At 40.1% G+C, this 17,836-nt stretch overlaps 1 protein-coding gene, 1 long non-coding RNA gene and 1 other non-coding gene across 3 annotated transcripts in view; 2 read left to right on the top strand and 1 right to left on the bottom strand.

Moving 5' to 3' along the window:
• The window catches only part of LOC141432493 (uncharacterized), a 126,620-nt gene that overhangs the window by 14,371 nt on the left and 94,413 nt on the right, over positions 1-17,836 (top strand). The window lies entirely within an intron of this gene.
• Positions 1-17,836, top strand: part of Gcn2 (eukaryotic translation initiation factor 2 alpha kinase Gcn2) — a 34,430-nt gene that overhangs the window by 10,654 nt on the left and 5,940 nt on the right. The window contains exons 6-22 of the mRNA XM_074094748.1: positions 705-827; positions 2,719-3,062; positions 3,547-3,779; positions 4,852-4,989; positions 5,311-5,354; positions 5,673-5,905; positions 6,852-7,114; positions 7,572-7,586; positions 8,089-8,239; positions 9,071-9,204; positions 9,683-9,862; positions 11,230-11,453; positions 12,970-13,106; positions 13,641-13,806; positions 14,305-14,518; positions 15,174-15,257; positions 16,071-16,201. Of these exons, the coding sequence (XP_073950849.1) occupies positions 705-827; positions 2,719-3,062; positions 3,547-3,779; positions 4,852-4,989; positions 5,311-5,354; positions 5,673-5,905; positions 6,852-7,114; positions 7,572-7,586; positions 8,089-8,239; positions 9,071-9,204; positions 9,683-9,862; positions 11,230-11,453; positions 12,970-13,106; positions 13,641-13,806; positions 14,305-14,518; positions 15,174-15,257; positions 16,071-16,201 (2,814 nt within the window). The remainder of the gene's footprint in view (positions 1-704; positions 828-2,718; positions 3,063-3,546; positions 3,780-4,851; positions 4,990-5,310; positions 5,355-5,672; positions 5,906-6,851; positions 7,115-7,571; positions 7,587-8,088; positions 8,240-9,070; positions 9,205-9,682; positions 9,863-11,229; positions 11,454-12,969; positions 13,107-13,640; positions 13,807-14,304; positions 14,519-15,173; positions 15,258-16,070; positions 16,202-17,836) is intronic.
• LOC141433042 (small nucleolar RNA U3) lies at positions 7,290-7,386 on the bottom strand. Its single transcript, XR_012451888.1, has one exon. It is a non-coding gene; the product is annotated as a small nucleolar RNA U3 (small nucleolar RNA).

Below are 17,836 nucleotides of genomic sequence, written 5' to 3'. Positions count from 1 at the left end.
TTGCATAGTTTCCGCGGGATAGCGATAAACGAAGTCTACGCGGGTGGAGTCGCGGGCAACAGCTAATCATAAAAAACCGGCCAAATGCGAGTCGGACTCGCGCACGAAGGGTTCCGTATCATTATCTACCTACACAACATTTGACTTGAGCAAAAAAACGGCAAATTCGCAAATTCGCAAAAATCCGCGACTCAAAAGTAGTGAATAAAAAAAACATTTTTCACATCTTATGTTCGTAAAGTTCATCTTATGTTATGCTGGATCTAGGCGACATAAAATGATTTTTTATGCTCTAGTGCATAAAGGTAAATCTTCGTCTACTTCAGACCAAGGCAATCAGGTGTTAACAGCCACAACAAAAAAGTTTCTATATATTTTTTTGTAATTTTTAATTTGTATAAAACTAAAAATCAATCAAATTAATTAAAATAAATTAATAAAACTAAATATTCATAATTATATTAGCAATGCATGAAAAATAAAAGGTGTGCCTAGTAAGTGAATAATGTTTCCATTGTTGTTATTTCATCTCCTCGCAATCGAAGTGAAAAGCAGTGTGTTAAACTCGAGCATTAAGCCCATTTTTCCCTCGACGTGTCTGTCCACCCTCGCCGCACCGCGCCTCGGGTAAAATGGCTCGTTTTATGCTCTCGTTTTACAATCTACTATTTTTAACTAAGTATATTTTTAATTTCTGAAACCAGGATGATGATGCAGTCAAAAAGATACGGCACACGAGCCTCCAAACAAACGGGCATTCGCGGCTGAACGCCGAGTTTGAGGTGCTCAAGTGGCTTGGAAAAGGCGCTTTTGGAGATGTATTGAAGGTACGAAAAAAAAAGTACTATTAGTATGACCTACATCCGCAGAACAAACTCAAAGCCTACGAACTAATAATAAGTCAGGAAGCGTATAACTCAGAACTAATTCCACATATAAAGTGGCCATACCTAAAACCAAAACGACTTATGATTCAAATACGAATCAATTTCAAGGTATAGACGTGCTTGTTGATTAGTTAAAATTCAGAATCAAAGTAGGGATTGTTTGGCTCGCGTGATGTAATGTTGTTGTTGTTTCTTTAAAAAAATATGGCTCTGTCCATCGGAGGACAATTTCAATGACGTGTCATATATTGATAATGACAGTCTGTTTTTTAACGACTTAAAGGAAAAGGATGATGTTATCAATTCAGTTGTATTTTTTTGGCTGTTACCTCAGAACTCCGTCATTTATGAACCAAATTGAAAAAAAATATATTTTAGTTTGTGTACCTCTTATTAAGTCCCATAGGCACAAAATCAGGATCTGATGATTGGATCCTAACTCTTCAAATATTGTAGGGACACCTATGGTAATTTGGATATATTTAGTAGTAACTCGTGCATTTGCTCTTGAAAGTCATCATTTGATGAAGTGGAACTAATGATAAAGACAAGTGAAGACCACAGTTGACCACCGGAGTTAGGTACTATTCAATAACAAGCTTTTCACGGGTTTAATTTCAATTATTTTAACACAGTTGTTAAGCAATTTATGCTCCTCGTAATGCATATGGTGAAATGGAACGGGTGGTGAAGCACCAGGACTCTTGAATAATGAACGTCTAGTGCATCGGAAAAGGCAATCCTTCGTAAAAGGTGATGAGCAGTTGACATTAAACTATTGTATCTTATATTATTCACACTGAAAATCGTGAAAAATATAAAGACTGTTTGTTTGTACCTTTTGTTTGAGCGATACAGGAAAGAAGAAAGTATGAAGAGGGGTGAGGAAACTGTCATTTACATTATGTGAGCAATAGACCACAGACTTGATTTTGCATAATACTGACCATCTCCAACTAATAATGTATTTGAACATTTTTGAATATAAATCTAATTTTACGACTACGTACTAGTGGAAAGTGATCCCTGGACATTTTAATTTTTTATTGTTCCTGCACCACTTTATAACACACGTTGGCATGATAATACGGTATTTGACAACTCCTGAATTTGCCATATCTTAATATTATTATGAAAATATAGATATAAAGACAGTGTTAAGCGTAGAGAAAACTTAAATCGGTTGAAAATTGGATTTATAGTAAATTTTTGAAAAATCTATATACCTGTATCTTTTTCAAACGCTTTTCTCTATGCAGCAAGTATGGCGGTACTGGCGTGTGACGTCACATGCCAGTATGTCTTTCTCTGTCTAATCTTGATTTCAAATCCTCATAACTTTGTTATTTGTAAAGGTAGCTTAAAAATTGTTTCTTTATTCGATAACAAGCATTGTTTAGTTTTAATTAATAAAATATATACAAAATAGTCAAATACCGTATTTAGAGCTGTTCACAATCGAAAATGCGAAAACTTGACGTATGAGCTCACTAAACTCGCAAAATAAATGTCAGTCAAAATTAAATGACGCGCATGCGCACTTTAGCACAGGACACAGTTAGGACACAGTTTCCATTTTTATGACGCAGTTACAATTCCTGACTTATTATTTATTCGTAGCTTAAAGCCCAGTTTAGAACAGCAAGACAAAACGTGCAAGTCGCATTACATTACGGCGCTCGATTGACCACTACAAACACGTTGGCTTTACGGCCTCGCAATGTAATGCAACTTGCACAATTTTTCTTGCAGGTCTTAAAACCTGCACCTAATAATTTTTATTTCTCACAATTTCATTGCTGCTCATTTTTGCATGGTTATTTTCTTTAAGGTAAAAAACAAACTAGACGGTGGTTTCTACGCAATCAAACGCATCCAACTAAATCCAGAAAATGTGAACTTAAACAAGAAAATAACCAGAGAAGTGAAATTATTATCACGGCTGAACCATGAAAACGTCGTACGGTATTACAACGCGTGGATAGAGTCCACTATAGAGGTCTACGAATGTCCAAGTGAAGAGAGGACACCAACGAGGAAGAGACCCGGGAACAGCCTTGAGGGTATTGTGGCTAAGTTGGGGCAAGAGGTCAAGGTAGAATGGTCGATGTCTGAGGGCGTGGTGCAGAAGAGTAATTCGGATAGCGAGGACGACGGGGATCCTTGGTTTGATGGGTAAGTGCGGACGGAACGTGTATTGGCGGGGCCCCTAGGCTAATACTTGGAAGCATGTTTAATTTAGTAATTTTGACAGAAACTGTCTTCAATGATGATGATCATGTCCTCCCAGACGTATCCGTCGATAGCGGCACTCTGTCAAGATGAGTTCAGCCGCATTCAAGAAGTTGCGTTTACATTTATTTGATGCAGTGTGTTCTGCCGACGGCTTGTATTGTGTGTGTCGCATCACAAGCTAGAGAGAGAGAGAGAGAGAGAGAGGAGAGAGAGAGAGAGAGAGAGAGAGAGAGAGAGAGATTTTCCCACAGTATTTTGCTTCAGCCATTTGCTGGAAAGCCGGTAGAACATGCATTATCCTACTGGGTTAGAGCTCAAAAGTTCCTATGTAGACCCTTCCCTGGGTTAAATTAGACCCAAGACTTCATGCGTGATGAGGCAGTTGTTTAAGTGATAATTTCCATATCTTTCCCATTCCTTTCAGCCCCGAAGACGAATCTAGCGACGACATAGAATTCGAAGACCTCTCCAATAAATCCGAGACAATACCGTCCGAGGACATACTGGACTCGCCCAGGCCGCCCTCCGAAAGGCTCAACCAAGTGCTTTATATCCAAATGGAGTTTTGCGAGAAAAACACACTCCGGCATGCCATAGACAACTGCCTGTACAAGGAGCATTATAGAGCGTGGAGGCTCTTTAGGGAGATTGTTGAAGGTAGGTTTTTGGAGTTATAATTAAAACTGTGTCGCGTTTGGGCTCAGTTTATAACTAAATGAGCTAACCTCAAACAAAATGGCCAAATGGACATCTACATAACACCACACGTGGATGACACAACAACTTTAATTGATACTGGAACGTCCCGGGTAGGTTTAACGATGTAGTACAAAAGTCGCGATTGCTTGCAAAACATTTCCTTAGTGCCCGAAGACCGAGGTCAGCTTAATAGGAGCAAACTTTGGCGTGCTATGTTAAAACTACCCCTTGCTGAGCGGTGAGCAACCTTTGGCGTGCTAAGTTAAAATTACCCCTTGCTGAGCGGTGAGCAACCTTTGGCGTGCTAAGTTAAAATTATCCCTTGCTGAGCGGTCTGCCTGGCAGTTCGTTCGCCCTCTCTGGAAAGCTGTAAAAGCCAGGCTTATAGCAACAGTCAGTGCGAAAAAACCGGCCAAGAGCGTGTCGGACACGTCCGAAATAGGGTTCCGTAGCCATTACAAAAAAATGAAGTAATATTTTTCTAAGGATTTCGTATTTTGTACGGAATATTCCAAGTTTAGGTATATTTTATACTTAGGCTGCTATTTACTCTTAAACTATTAATAGATTTTAGAGGGTGACGACGACGACGCTCGATTTTAATGAAAATTTGCAATTTAAAGTTGAATAATTTGCAAACTAATCACTGAATCGAAAAATCGTTTTAGCAACCCCCTAATGGTTTTAAGAGACCTATCCAACGATACTCCACACTACAAGATTGGATGAGAAAAAAAAAACCCCCACATTACGTCTATAGGAGGTACTCAAAAAAATTTTTTTTTTAATTTTTGAATGTACTATTTTGTCGGCATAGTTTGCATATATATTCGTACAAAATTACAGCTTTCTAGCACTGATAGTCCCTGAGCAAAGCCGCGGACGGACAGACAGACATGGCGAAACTATAAGGGTTCCGTTTCTGCCATTTTGCCTACGGAACCCTAAAAATTGACCTTTTGTCAATGGCATCATCTAGCGATATTTTGTTTGCCAGAAAACAGATTAAACTTTTATTTTCATGTTTCAGGTTTAGCTCACGTTCATCAGAGGGGCATGATTCACAGAGACCTGAAGCCGGTCAATATTTTCTTGGACTCCAATGATCATGTAAAGATTGGTGACTTCGGGCTTGCCACCAAGGCGTTCAGTGGTTTACCTCTTGATGGTAACTTTTGTCTAAACTGTTGTGAAATATAAACAAATACTTTGCTTACCCGAGACCTTACCGTAGCTACGTCATGCAACAAATGTGTGGTTATGCAGCTCCTCCACCCTGTAAGAACACACATCACATAAACCACCACAGTGATAGTTCGCCACCACCACTATGCTGACGCGTTTCGGATTCAATCAGAGTTCATCATCACAGCGGCACAACTGTTCACCATGGTCTTAGCTATCGCGGGTGAGCAAAGTAATTGTTTGTATTATAGCACTAAAATGTTTGAAATTATGTTCGATAATTTAATCATAAAATTATTTCTAGAAAAAAACAAACAAGAAGAAGTCAGTGGCTCTCTAACTGGACAGGTATGTTGAATTGTGTTTTGTTTTATAACTATTTACTGTATATAAAATACATGAAATTAACCGATAACAAGAGAATGAAATTTACAAAGGCGAACTTATCAGAATTTATATAAAAAAAAAGCCAAAATTATTTTGGACCTTGGAGTAAAAAAAAAAATTGCAACATCTGTTTCAATGATACTTGATTAACATAAGTTTCTCGTAATTTCCTAATTTAATTTTTTATTGAAAATAAATAAATAAATCTCTGATTGCGTTAATCAGGCTAGAAAACAAATAATTACGACTACTTAAGTATCATAGGTACGTTGTTTGCAGATCGGAACAGCACTTTATGTCGCACCAGAGCTCCTACAATCTACAACCAAAGTGATATACAACCAGAAAGTCGATATTTACTCCCTTGGTATAATATTGTTTGAAATGTTCCACCCCCCACTCAGTACGGGGATGGAAAGGATGGTGGTGCTGACGAGCCTGAGAACCAAGGACATAGTGATGCCTGAAGAATTTGACACTGAAGATAATGCTAAACAGATCCATGTTATCAGGTATATCGTTGGTTTTGATTAAGATTGGTTATTTGGAATCTTTTTGTATTTTTTATTTCAATGCCAAATTTTTCGTTACTTTTACGGTCATCCCGTAAAACCCGTATCGAAAATACAAACTGAAATATATAGATGCATAGAAAAACCAGAAAAATAAGACCAGCGCTGGGAATCGAACCCAGGTCCTCGGTATTCCGTGCCACGTGCTACACTACACCACCACTGGACAGTGATACAGACGCAAATTTCTCCTATGCACCAAATATCTCAGCTTGTTTGTTTTTTCTTATTTAGTCACTTAAGTGCGTTTCGTAAGTGCTATAATGCCATTCCTTAATAAACCACGCATACATACATAAGTACTTATAATTCTACAAATGTAAAAAAAAGTTTGGCATTGCTTATAAACTAAATTAGCTCTATTGTGGTAAAGCAAATTCTTCTTAATTATTTTGAAAGGCCCATAGTGATCCGAGACGTTATATTTCGTTAAAGGCCTTATAAAAAGGCTCAAAGTAGCTCAGCGGGTTATGGAGAGAGTTTTCTCTACGGGATCGAATCAGAAATGAGGAGATACGTAGAACAGGGTCGAGGCCGATATATATAGCCAAGCAAATTAGCTCGTAGAAGTGGTAATGGGCAGGTCATATTATATAGCAGAGAGAACAGATGGCCGTTTGGGGCTGAAACTTATTGAGACCACGGATCGGCAAGCGCATCATAGGACGTCCACCAACGAGGTGGACAGATGACCAGGTTAAAGCCGCGGGTGCATGTTGGATGCAGGCCGCGTCCAACCGAAGCAACTGGAGGTCTATGAGGGAGACCTATGTCCAGCAGTGGACGTCCTACGTCTGGTATGATGATAATGACAGTGAGAGATCACGTTTAATCATTGTCAGTAACTTTAATTCTACATGTTAAAATAATAGAGCCTTTATTCAAGATGGCTGCTAAACCACGACGCGAGCGTTCGTCCAACATGCGCCGAGCTCCTCTCAAGCTCTCACGTGCCGCGACCAGTGGCCGAGGGCGCTTTGTCCGGCCTGCTGTCTCACACTCTAGCCTCGCGAGGCTCACGAGGCTACCGGAGGCTTGTGGCTGCGTGTCTTCAGCAGACGCCTTCCACTGCCGAGGATATAACTTATCACAACGGCATGCGGCGCGCGGCGCTGCAGTGGCTGACTACGAGGGTCGCTGAGGTTAGTGGTTGGTCGTCAGTGCATCAAACTGAGTTATAAATCACTTTTATTGGACCTCTCACTCGAATTAGCATCAGGGGCTCACATCATCAGGGGCATCGATCAACTAACTGTTTTTTTAGGCAAATAATAAAATTTTGAACATGAAACTACCGTGAGACTCACTCATATTAAATATAATGACCGGATAACTCACGGGGTTCACTCTGGGTTGGCTCACATTTTGTGATTGCCTAGTGAAGAGCTTACTATAGAAATGATCCTATGGAGTAAGGTCTTGCAGCAGCCGCTGAGTCGCGTTGCTCCAAAGACGAAGGGCTACGGATTAGCCCGAAACATGTCGAGCTAAACTCGATTTAAGACGTGAGTTATCCGGGTCATTATAAATAAAATGCCTCAAACGGGACTTATCACGCTATTATTACACAAGTAATATTTACCTCGACGTTTCGGCAACGTTACAGTTGCCGTGGTCACGAGTAGACTGAAGTGTGGGGTGCAAGTCTGCCTAGCAGCGCGAGTTCTTCGAACTATCCGCACTTGATCACTATAAGTGCCGGCATCCTGACCACGGCAACTGTAACGTTGCCGAAACGTCAAGTAAATATTACTTGTGTAATAATAGCGTGATAAGTCCCGTTTGTGGTATTTTGACTATGAGTGAGTATCACGAAAGTTTAAAACGTATAATAATAAAATGGATTCGCCATTTTTACATTCTACGTGACTTGTCATATCCAAATAGAGATTTGTTTGAATATCTATGTGTTTTGGCCATTTAAAAAAAAGTCAGTTGGGGTGTCTAAGGCCTTCAGCTTAAAAAAAAAATAACACCTCGAATAGAAGCACAGTTTCACTGACAACTCTTACTACATTCGTGGTTGGATAGGGAAATCCAGTAATAGACAGGGAAATTCAAACGTTTCCTTTGCACTTCCAATAACATGGACACTCTACTACATAACCACTCTGTATCTCCAGGTATTCCAAGCCATGGCGCCGTAGAGTTCTCCCCTCCCCTCCTGACGCCGCTGGTGAAGGCCTGGGACCCCCACCCCAACGCAGTCAAGGTGATGACAGCTTCTGGCACCGTGTGCCATCTGCCTCATGACTTGAGGCTGCCCTTTGCGAGGTCAGTTGACACATTTGTACATAAATTCTTTCTGAACATGAAACCACCGTGAGACTCACCCATATTAAATGATAATGTACCGGATAACTCACGTCTTAAATATCATGTTTTAAGACGTTACATATCCGGTACAATATCATTTTTTTTTTTATGTAGCCTGTATTATGTCCCACTGCTGGGCAAAGGCCTCCCCTTTTCTCCGCCACTCTTCCCTGTCCTGGGCATGCACCTGCCAATCGAGCTGAAAAGCGCTCAGGTCGTCCCGCCATCTCCTCTGGGTCTGCCTCTGCTCCTATGCCCATCCCTCGGATCCCATTCGGTTACGATCCGACAATATCATTTATCATAAATTATTTCTGTAAAGTTTTTCTTTCAATGCGCGGTGATACCACAGTAATCTTATACTTTATTTTTTTTAGTATTAGAATGAATGTAAGCGATCTTCGCGTGTCTATTTATTGAGTAACCCTTGAAAAATTTGCCACAGCAAATATGTAACAATTTGCTAAGACATTTGATCATTTACACTCTTTTGGTATCATGAATTATAATGGTTACTGTTTTTTTTAAATCGTTTTTCAATAAAAATACTACAAGATTGTTTACCTTTTTTATAATGCTATAAAAACGAGACAGGTGTTGATTGCGATTGCCTACTTTCAGGCCTAGGAAATTATAATGTACTACAATGAAAGAAATGTTTTGTTTGATGGCGGCTTTTGAATGACGCGATCAAAATGGCGCCAGAAGACTAATTCGCTCTTCCCCGATCAGAAATTAGGGCCACCGCTTTGCCCCGGCTTGACTTTTGATTATTTGGATCTTTTGCAGGCACGTAGCGTACTCCGGCACGAAATACATGCGCCGCTACGTCATAGACCGCGTGTTTAGAGAGAAGCACGTGCCCGGGTTCCATCCGAGAGAGATCATCGAGTGCGCTTTTGACATATTTAATCCCAAGTCAGGTAAACGAAGCTATTTGATACCACCAATAGTAGTTTTATTGGAAATCGCTTTAGTATTTTAAGAAACCAAAATAATGTAAATGTCTTGCTATATCGTCCTTATCATCATCATTATCAGCCCCAGGATGTCCATTGTTGGGCACTGTTCTCCTCCATATAAAATATAATTAATTGTTACATAGGGTAAATCGACAATTATTGGTCAACTTGAACCCTATCTATAGGTGACCAGAATTAATTTTAGTATAAGGTAGCGAGTTATTGACACCTTATACTAAAAATTAACTCTGTTTATAGGTAACTAGAATTAATTTTTGAAGTTATTGAACGAGGGCCAATAATTAACGATTTACTCTATTTGCTGTGACTTATTTTGTAATAAAAATACACGTTGAAATCGTTTACCTTCTTTCTAACGCTAAAATAAACGATGTATAAGTGCGAAGTACTTTATATCTAATCTAATTCTTATGTTCAGATACCCTATGGTCGGACGCAGAACTTCTGGTGATTGCTAGTCGAGCGGCATCAGAAAGTGGCCTCAAAGTGGCCATACAGTTAAACCACACTGAGCTGTTAAAAACACTGTTGCTCAGCTGCGGGGTGCCGCTGGACAAACATATAGACATATATCCTGTGCTAGTGGACGTCAGTTTTGGTAAGTCTGTGGTTTCATCTTTCACATAGGTCTAATTCTTCTGCCAAAAATGTTACTGGCAGTGACCATGGCCATGAGAATTGTGCACATTTCGCACTGGCTTTTGCCCGCGGCTTCGCTCGCGTTAAATTTGGGGTAGTAAAATACGAGTACATGTTCCTTTATCTCTAGCTTCAAATATAACGGATAATACACATCTTCAACCTAAGGTTTGAATTTCAAAAAATTCTTTCATATTCCTTATTTAAGACTTAAATACAACACCTGTTTTTGCAGGTTGTAGGACTTGTGCAAAGTCGCCCGGATTGCTACCACCATCTTGCTCGCTAATCCTGCGTGAAGCAGCAGTGCTTGCACTGTTGTGTCTCGGAGTGAGAGTAAGACAGCCGGTGAAATAACTGGCACTTGAGGTATCCCATCTTAGGCCTCTAGGTTGGCAACGCATCTGCAATACCCCTGGTATTGCAGATGTTTATGGGCGGTGTTGATCTCTTACCATCAGGAGACCCACTTGCTCGTTTGCCATCCAGTCAAATAAAAAAAAATGAAAAAAACCTGTGAAAAAAACAGCTTTCTAGATCCAAAGTCCAAAAGTTAAGTTAAGACTCCGTTTCCACCAGAGATGTGCGTGAATGTGTTTTTCATGAACCACTTCATTTATGGTTCATGAAAACACACATTACTCGCAACACATCTTCGCATATTCTTGGTATCGTGGTAGCTGTGCGTTGATGAGTCAGCTCTTCTCTTTTTAGGGTTCCGGAGCCAAAATGGCAAAAACGGAACCCTTATAGTTTCGCCATGTCTGTCTGTCCGTCCGCGGCTTTGCTCAGGGACTATCAATGCTAGAAAGCTGGAATTTTGCACGAATATGTATGTAAACTATGCCGACAAAATAGTACAATAAAATATTTAAAAAATAGCCTCCCATAGACTTAAAGTGGGGGTGTTTTTTTTTCTCATCCAACCCTATAGTGTGGGGTATCGTTGGATAGGTCGTTTAAATCCACTAGGGTTTTGCTAAGACGATTTTTCGATTCATTGATTTTTAGCGAAATATTCAACTTTACAAGTGGAAATTTTCATTAAAGTCGAGTGTCCCCGTCCCCCCTCTAAAATCTAAACCGGTGCGTGGAAAAAATTCAGTATGGTAGTAAGTATACCAAACTTTCAAGGAAAACTGTAACGGCTAAGTTTGCTTGAGAATTATTAGTAGTTTTCCTCTTAAATAGCAGCTATAAAATATAGCTAAACTTGGAAGATTCCGTATAAAATACGAAATCCATAGAAAAATATTACTTATTTTTTTCGTAATGGCTACGGAACCCTATCTTGGGCGTGTCCGACATCATGCATCTTTCTTTCAGGCCGCATAACAAACCTCCAGCTCCAAACGCACCTAACATCACTCTGTATAACGAAGAGAGATATATCCAATCTACTCCGCTTGATGGAGACAGATATAGCCGTGTACGAGGTCAAGGAACTCGTGGGCCGGATGGTGAAGCAAGCCAAGTGGGCGAAGGCAGTCGCGTCGGCGGTTAGCGAGGTTGAAGCGGTGTATAGGAATGCTAAGGCTTTGGGGTGTGAAGTGAGTATACGTCAATTTATTTACAGATCTTTTGAATAATGTTTTTCTATTGTATTGTGTCGGATAAGTTCCTAATTATCTTGCTTTCTCATTTAGCTTCAGTAAACTTCAGTAAGCTAGTTGAGATAGCATGATGAATACGAACTTTTCCGACAAAAAACGAAGGCAAAACATTATTTACTATAATATTTTTCACCCATGATGAGTTCTGTGACGCTTCGAGTTTGACAGTTTTAGAGATGTACCATTTATCGAGTGAACTATCCATTTTTCTAAGAGTTATTAGTGTAGAGTGTAGAGTAATGTTGTGTCACGTCACTACTCTATTCCATTTCACACATTGTGTCATAAAAAAAAAGTTCTATCGTATTCGATGGAGTCTATTTAATGGACACTGATATTGCTTTATATTTTTAAAAAGCACAGTTTTAATTTTTTTTGATTATTTTGCTTCAAAATATAAATTATTTTTAAAAAATATTTTGCGAACATAGTACGCGTAATTCGGAAAATTTTCAAATGTCACAGAACTCATCATAGGTGAAAAATACAATACATCTTTACACCAGATTCGCGCTGTCATCGTTCATCCACCATTATGTCTCATATTTCGTTTTATAGTATTTTTTTACCGTACAACGGCAAAACCTACTAGACACTGGCAAAATTGTCCTCCAATGGACAGAGCCATATTTTTCAAAAAAAAACAACCATCTTTACACCAATGACGGATATATCTGTCAGCGCATATATAAAATCATCAGGGCTCAGAAAGGGTAAACTATTGTTATTAATGTCATTACTGTGATGTGTTTATTTTTTTTTTGCTAGAAGCTCCTGTTTTTAAGTCTTTATTTAGCTTCACCTGTCATGGTTTCTGTGTGTCTGTCGGTATTCAAATCTTCGGAGTAAAATTTGATTTGATCGTGGTATGTTCATCTAGGCCTTCCTCTTCCAACGTTCCCATTGACGCTCGTCGTATAGATCTGCCTATTCAATCTATTTTCTCAACTCAACATGCCCAAACCATCCATGCAGTCAAAGCAACGTTCTGAAGAAAGGTCGGGTCAGGAGTACTCTAAACCGACGTGCATGCATGAAAAGATTCATGAATGTAGAGGAAGCGAGAGTTGTATGCCAGGATCGTAGCAAGTGGAAAGATGTAGTCTCTGCCTACCCCGTTGGGAAAGAGGCGTGATTTTATGTATGTATGTATAAAATTTGATCCGCTTTTAGTGGTTGAATTGTTTGGAAAGTTGGTATATATATTATGTAGTTTCAATGACATTTCAGATACCATCAGCCAAATATGTGGTACCACTCTAAAGCTGATAATCTTTTGCATGTCATAAAACAATAATGCCAATAGACAAACTAATATGTCGCTAAAGTCGACCTTTAGCGACATATTAGTTTGATAGGTACTTGTTTAAAAATTGATAGACCACTTATTTGGCTGATGGTACATCCAACAAGAAATACAGTATATTTTTCACAAGTATTTATTTGTCTGCAGTGTCCCATTACAGTAGCGCCGTTCCTCGCGTACAACGCGTCCCAACATGGCGGCGTGTTCTGGCAGATGGCTGTGTCCCGCGACGAGCACAAGTCGTCGAAGCGACGCGCCGGCGACCTCATAGCCGCCGGTGGCAGGTAGAGTCCCGGCACAGTAGCGCGTCCCTCGCGTAGAAAAGTAGAAGAGAAATGATGAAGCGGGAAAGCAAGGACTGGAATATATAAAATACTCTACAGTGTCATAAACCACCCATCTCGATGAACGGTGCAGCAGACTAGTCCTCGAATGGAGACCACGGGCGGGCAATGTAGTGTAGGGCGTGCTGAGGCACGGTGGACGGACGACCTTGAGAGGGTCGCTGGCGGCGGATGGATGCGACGGGCTGGAGACAGTTGTGGCGCGCCATGGAAGAGGCCTATGTCCAGCAGTGGACTGCTGTAGGCTGATGATGATGATGAAATCATCCATCCCATTCTAGGCTCGTTTGAGTATTAAGGCCACAATGCGTCAAAGGATATCATTTTCACTGCCATAAATTCCTTACAATTAATTTAAAAATATTACTCAAAATTATATGTTGTCAACTAAGCGCTAATATTGGTCGTAATTCCTATTTATCATTTCCTCTTCTATTTTTTTTAATTTACCGTTCTGTTTCTTTATTTTTCCAGGTACGACGCATTGGTGGAGGAGTTCCGCAAAGTAGCTCGCACCAAGGACATAGACAGTTCCAAGCAGAAAAGCTCGTGCGTTGGCTTCTCCATGTCACTAGAAAGAATGGCGGCCATTGTTAAGAAGATGGAGGCTGACATGCCGCATGCTGTGACACCTAGTGAAGTGAGTTTCAAATACAGATTTGCAAGTTGCGAAAAAGTTTCCGAAAAGTTGGAAAAGTTTTTGGAAATTTCTGGAAATTTTTACATAGTGTATAGGAAATATTAATTTAAGGTACGGTAAGATTCAATCCCCATACAAAATTGTGAAAAGTTCCCGAAATTTTCCTATATGAAAAATTCCGTAATTTTAGAAAGGTGTGAATGCGGCACTATTACATCGTTCAGTTTGTCAGTAATTTAATTAATGGCGTATCCGACGACTTTGAAATAGGCTCAAAACGCTTGAATTTTGTCTGTCAACGTAGGTTCGTCTCTAGCGATATATTCATTTGATACAAAATTGTTTAAGAAAGAGCACTGTCTGACCGTACACAACGTATTTTTTCACAGCTTAAGATAATAAATAACGAACTAAAAGAATTACCTTGCTCACCCGCGACCTTACGATAGCTAAGCTTATGCAAACAAATAATAAATAACATTATAATTGTTTTTCCAGTCAACCCTAATATGCGTGTATGTGTGGGGCACAGCGGGCAACGGCCGCGACGGCCTCGCCGCGACCAAACGCGCGCAACTAGCCCGCGACCTGTGGGCTGCGGGGCTCAGCTGCTGCCCCTGCCCCGCTACTGTGGACCACGAGCACAGCGGCGCGGGGATCGTTCTAGAACACGACGATGTCGCCGTCAAAGTTGCTTTTGGAGCGGGGACAGGTGACTAAATAACTTATTATAAAAGGCGTAACTATGGAGCACGTTGGATCAGTATCAGTGGTCTACCGGTGACCTAGCTGCGGGGCTCAGCTGCTGCCCCTGCCCCGCTACTGTGGACCACGAGCACAGCGGCGCGGGGATCGTTCTAGAACACGACGATGTCGCCGTCAAAGTTGCCTTTTGGAGCGGGGACAGGTGACTAAATAACTTATTATAAAAGGCGTACTATGGAGCACGTTGGGTCACTATCAGTGGTCTAGCCGGTGACCTATGGGCTGCGGGGTTCTGCTGCTGCCCCTGCCCTGCAACTGTGGACTACGAGCACAGCGGCACGGGGATCGTTCTAGAACACGAAGACGTTGCTGTCAAAGTTGCCTTTTAGAGCGGGGACAGTTGACTTAGGGGCTGTTTCAACATCCATTGATTAGCGTTAACCGACGGTTAAATGTGATGCCGTCTCCGTCTATTCGAACAAAACAAATAGAGACGGCATCACACCTAACCGCCAGTTAACACTAATCAATGGATGGTGAAACAGCCCCTAAATAACTTATTATAAAAGGCGTAACTATGGAGCACGTTGGATCAGTATCAGTGGTCTAGCTTAGGTTTTTTCACTTTTTGTTTTTACACGTTGGTGACTTTTTTTGCAGAGTTATCGAAGTAAAGGTGCCATTCATCGATGTTGTTGACTTCGTCAAACAGAAATTGAATCCTGAAACTTTGAGAACTCCCGAAGGTAATTCCTTTACAACGACATCTATGATTTTTACTGCTAACCATTTAGTTGATGCGGCAAAAGATAGAGGCGAGGTTCAGTTACTCGCTGGACACTTTCCAAATTTCTGTCTAGATGGCGTAGCGAGCGCTTTATTTTTTATTCTGGATGTGATTCATTCGGGCTTTAATTTGTAGTGGTCTATATTAATGAACTACACAATTTTGTTCCTCCGGTAAAACAACTCGCTTATCGACACTATTTTTAAAAAAGCTCGTACCTCGAAAATTTTCTGAGTGGACTTTATTAACATTGTCTCAAGGGTAAATTTTGTTGACGTTTTGATTTGAGATAAGAGGTTTTTCCAAAGTAGTGACGTAATATAGGTACTGCCACCAGAGTTGAAGTCACGCACACATGAACATGTTGTGTAATGACAGCGGATTTTTAAATTTACTCATTCATTTAATTCAATCAGTTCTTTTTGTAGCTGTGTGTATAATCATTCACTTCATCTCGTGGCACTACCTATAATGTTAACATGTATGTATCACATAGACGTAGCTGTGGTGCACGATTATAGCAAAGAAGCAACATATTATGTTTTAAATATACATGAACTAGTAGGTTACCCGCTACTAAGTCTGCGTAGAATTCGTTTATCGCTATCCCAGGGGAACTATGTAATTTTACGGGATAAAAACTATCCTACTCCTTCCCCGGGACTCAAACTATCGGTATACCGAATATCGTCTAAATTGGTTCAGCGGTTTAGACGAGATGAAGTAATAAACAGACTTGCAAACTTTCGCATTTATAAACATCTTTTTTTAGGTGCAAGTAATCGAGTGACGTATCAGAGCTGGAGCGAGGTGGAGAAGTCGAACAGTCCGATTATATCTGTGACCTTCATCACCGCCAGCGAGAAGATAACTAAGAATTCGAAGAGGTACTGCGAAAACCAAGTAAGCCAATCATCATCCTCTTCCATTTAGATGGGTCTATACAGGGTGGAAAGTTGAGATGGGGCAGCGATACTGGGTTAAGACACTAAGGGGCTGTTTCACCATCCATTGATTAATGTTAACTGACGGTTAAATGTGATGCCGTCTCCGTCTATTCGAACAAAACAAATAGAGACGACATCACATTTAACCGTCCGGTGAAACAGCCCCTAAGTTTAGTTAAAATGTTCAGTTTTTAGTTGTCTACATACTGTTTATTTTTCTTTAAGCATAAAGGATTCATATTCGTAAAAAAACAACATGCGAAAGTTTCACTTTGCAAATTAGTACCCTACGAACTGTATGGAAAAAGTTTTCTTTGATTTGTGGGTGTTCTAGTACTCTAGAAATGGGACCGATTGGCATTTAAAAAAAAAGTCAAATCTGTCGATTTTCTCGCCGACTGTACATTTTATCAAAAATCTGTGAATGTCGATTGTCATCACTCAAAAAGTTAGTAAAGGTAGGTAAGGTTAGGGATCTAGTAGCTGCCCTTGCTGCCCCATCTCAACTTTCCACCCTGTATACATCCTACTTCCTACTATTATTATAAATGTGAAAGTTTGTGAAGATTTTTGAAAGTTTGGATGTCTGGATGTTTAGATGTTTGTTACTGAATCACGCAATAACGGCTGAACGAATTTACATGAAACTGCGTACAGATAAACAAAGATCTGCATTGAGACATGGGATACTTGATATTCCGGTAATGCGTAAGTTAAATTCGACCAACTTCCAGTAGTTGGATTGACTTAAAATTTGGTATAATTATGTGAATTGCGTGACAATACAATAATCTGGTACTGACATCCTGGTAGTCCGGCCAGGATCGTCTCAACATGACGGAACTCTTCAACGGTTAATGGCATAATGGCATCGACTTGAAATTTGGTATGCAAATGTAATTTGGGTGACAGTACGAGTACAGTCAACAAAAACCGGCCAAGAGCGTGTCGGACACGCCCAAGATAGGGTTCCGTAGCCATTATGAAAAAAATCAAGTAATATTATGTGCGTTATATTATAATACAATTAAAACACTTACTATCTATTACCAGAAAAAGAGCGTATCTTCACGGCACTAACGTCCTTTTGTTGAGAAGCACAGTTTTTCGGCAATAACTCAAAAACGGTATATCCGATCATGTTTAAACCAATTTTCGTTGAAAGTATTTATTAAGTGTTACCTTTCCATATCTTTTTGGACAAATGGTTACCAAGATAGAGGGGGGGGGGCACAATTTTTGCTACTTTGGGAGCGATTATTTCCGAAAATCTTCACTTAATCAAAAAGTTTTTGAGAAAATTTACTATCTTTTCAAAAGAGCTGTCGAACTATGTTGATATGCGAGTTAAAAAAAAAAACCAATTTCTGTTACGTGTATGGAGTGCACCCCTATAAATATTTATTTTTGTAATTTAACTACAAAACTAAATAGCAGCTTTGACAAGACATCTGTACTCCAAATTTCATGATATAGTACATCTTGTAGTTTTCGAGTAAAATGCCTGTGACATACGGATGGACAGACAGACAGACGGACTTGACGAAACTATAAGGGTTCCGTTTTTGTCATTTTCGGCCCCGAACCCTAA

Source organism: Choristoneura fumiferana, chromosome 11, assembly GCF_025370935.1.
Source record: "Choristoneura fumiferana chromosome 11, NRCan_CFum_1, whole genome shotgun sequence".
Lineage (NCBI taxonomy): Eukaryota > Metazoa > Arthropoda > Insecta > Lepidoptera > Tortricidae > Choristoneura > Choristoneura fumiferana.
Note: the sequence above shows the minus strand (reverse complement) of the source record. Positions and strands in the feature narration are given on the sequence as shown.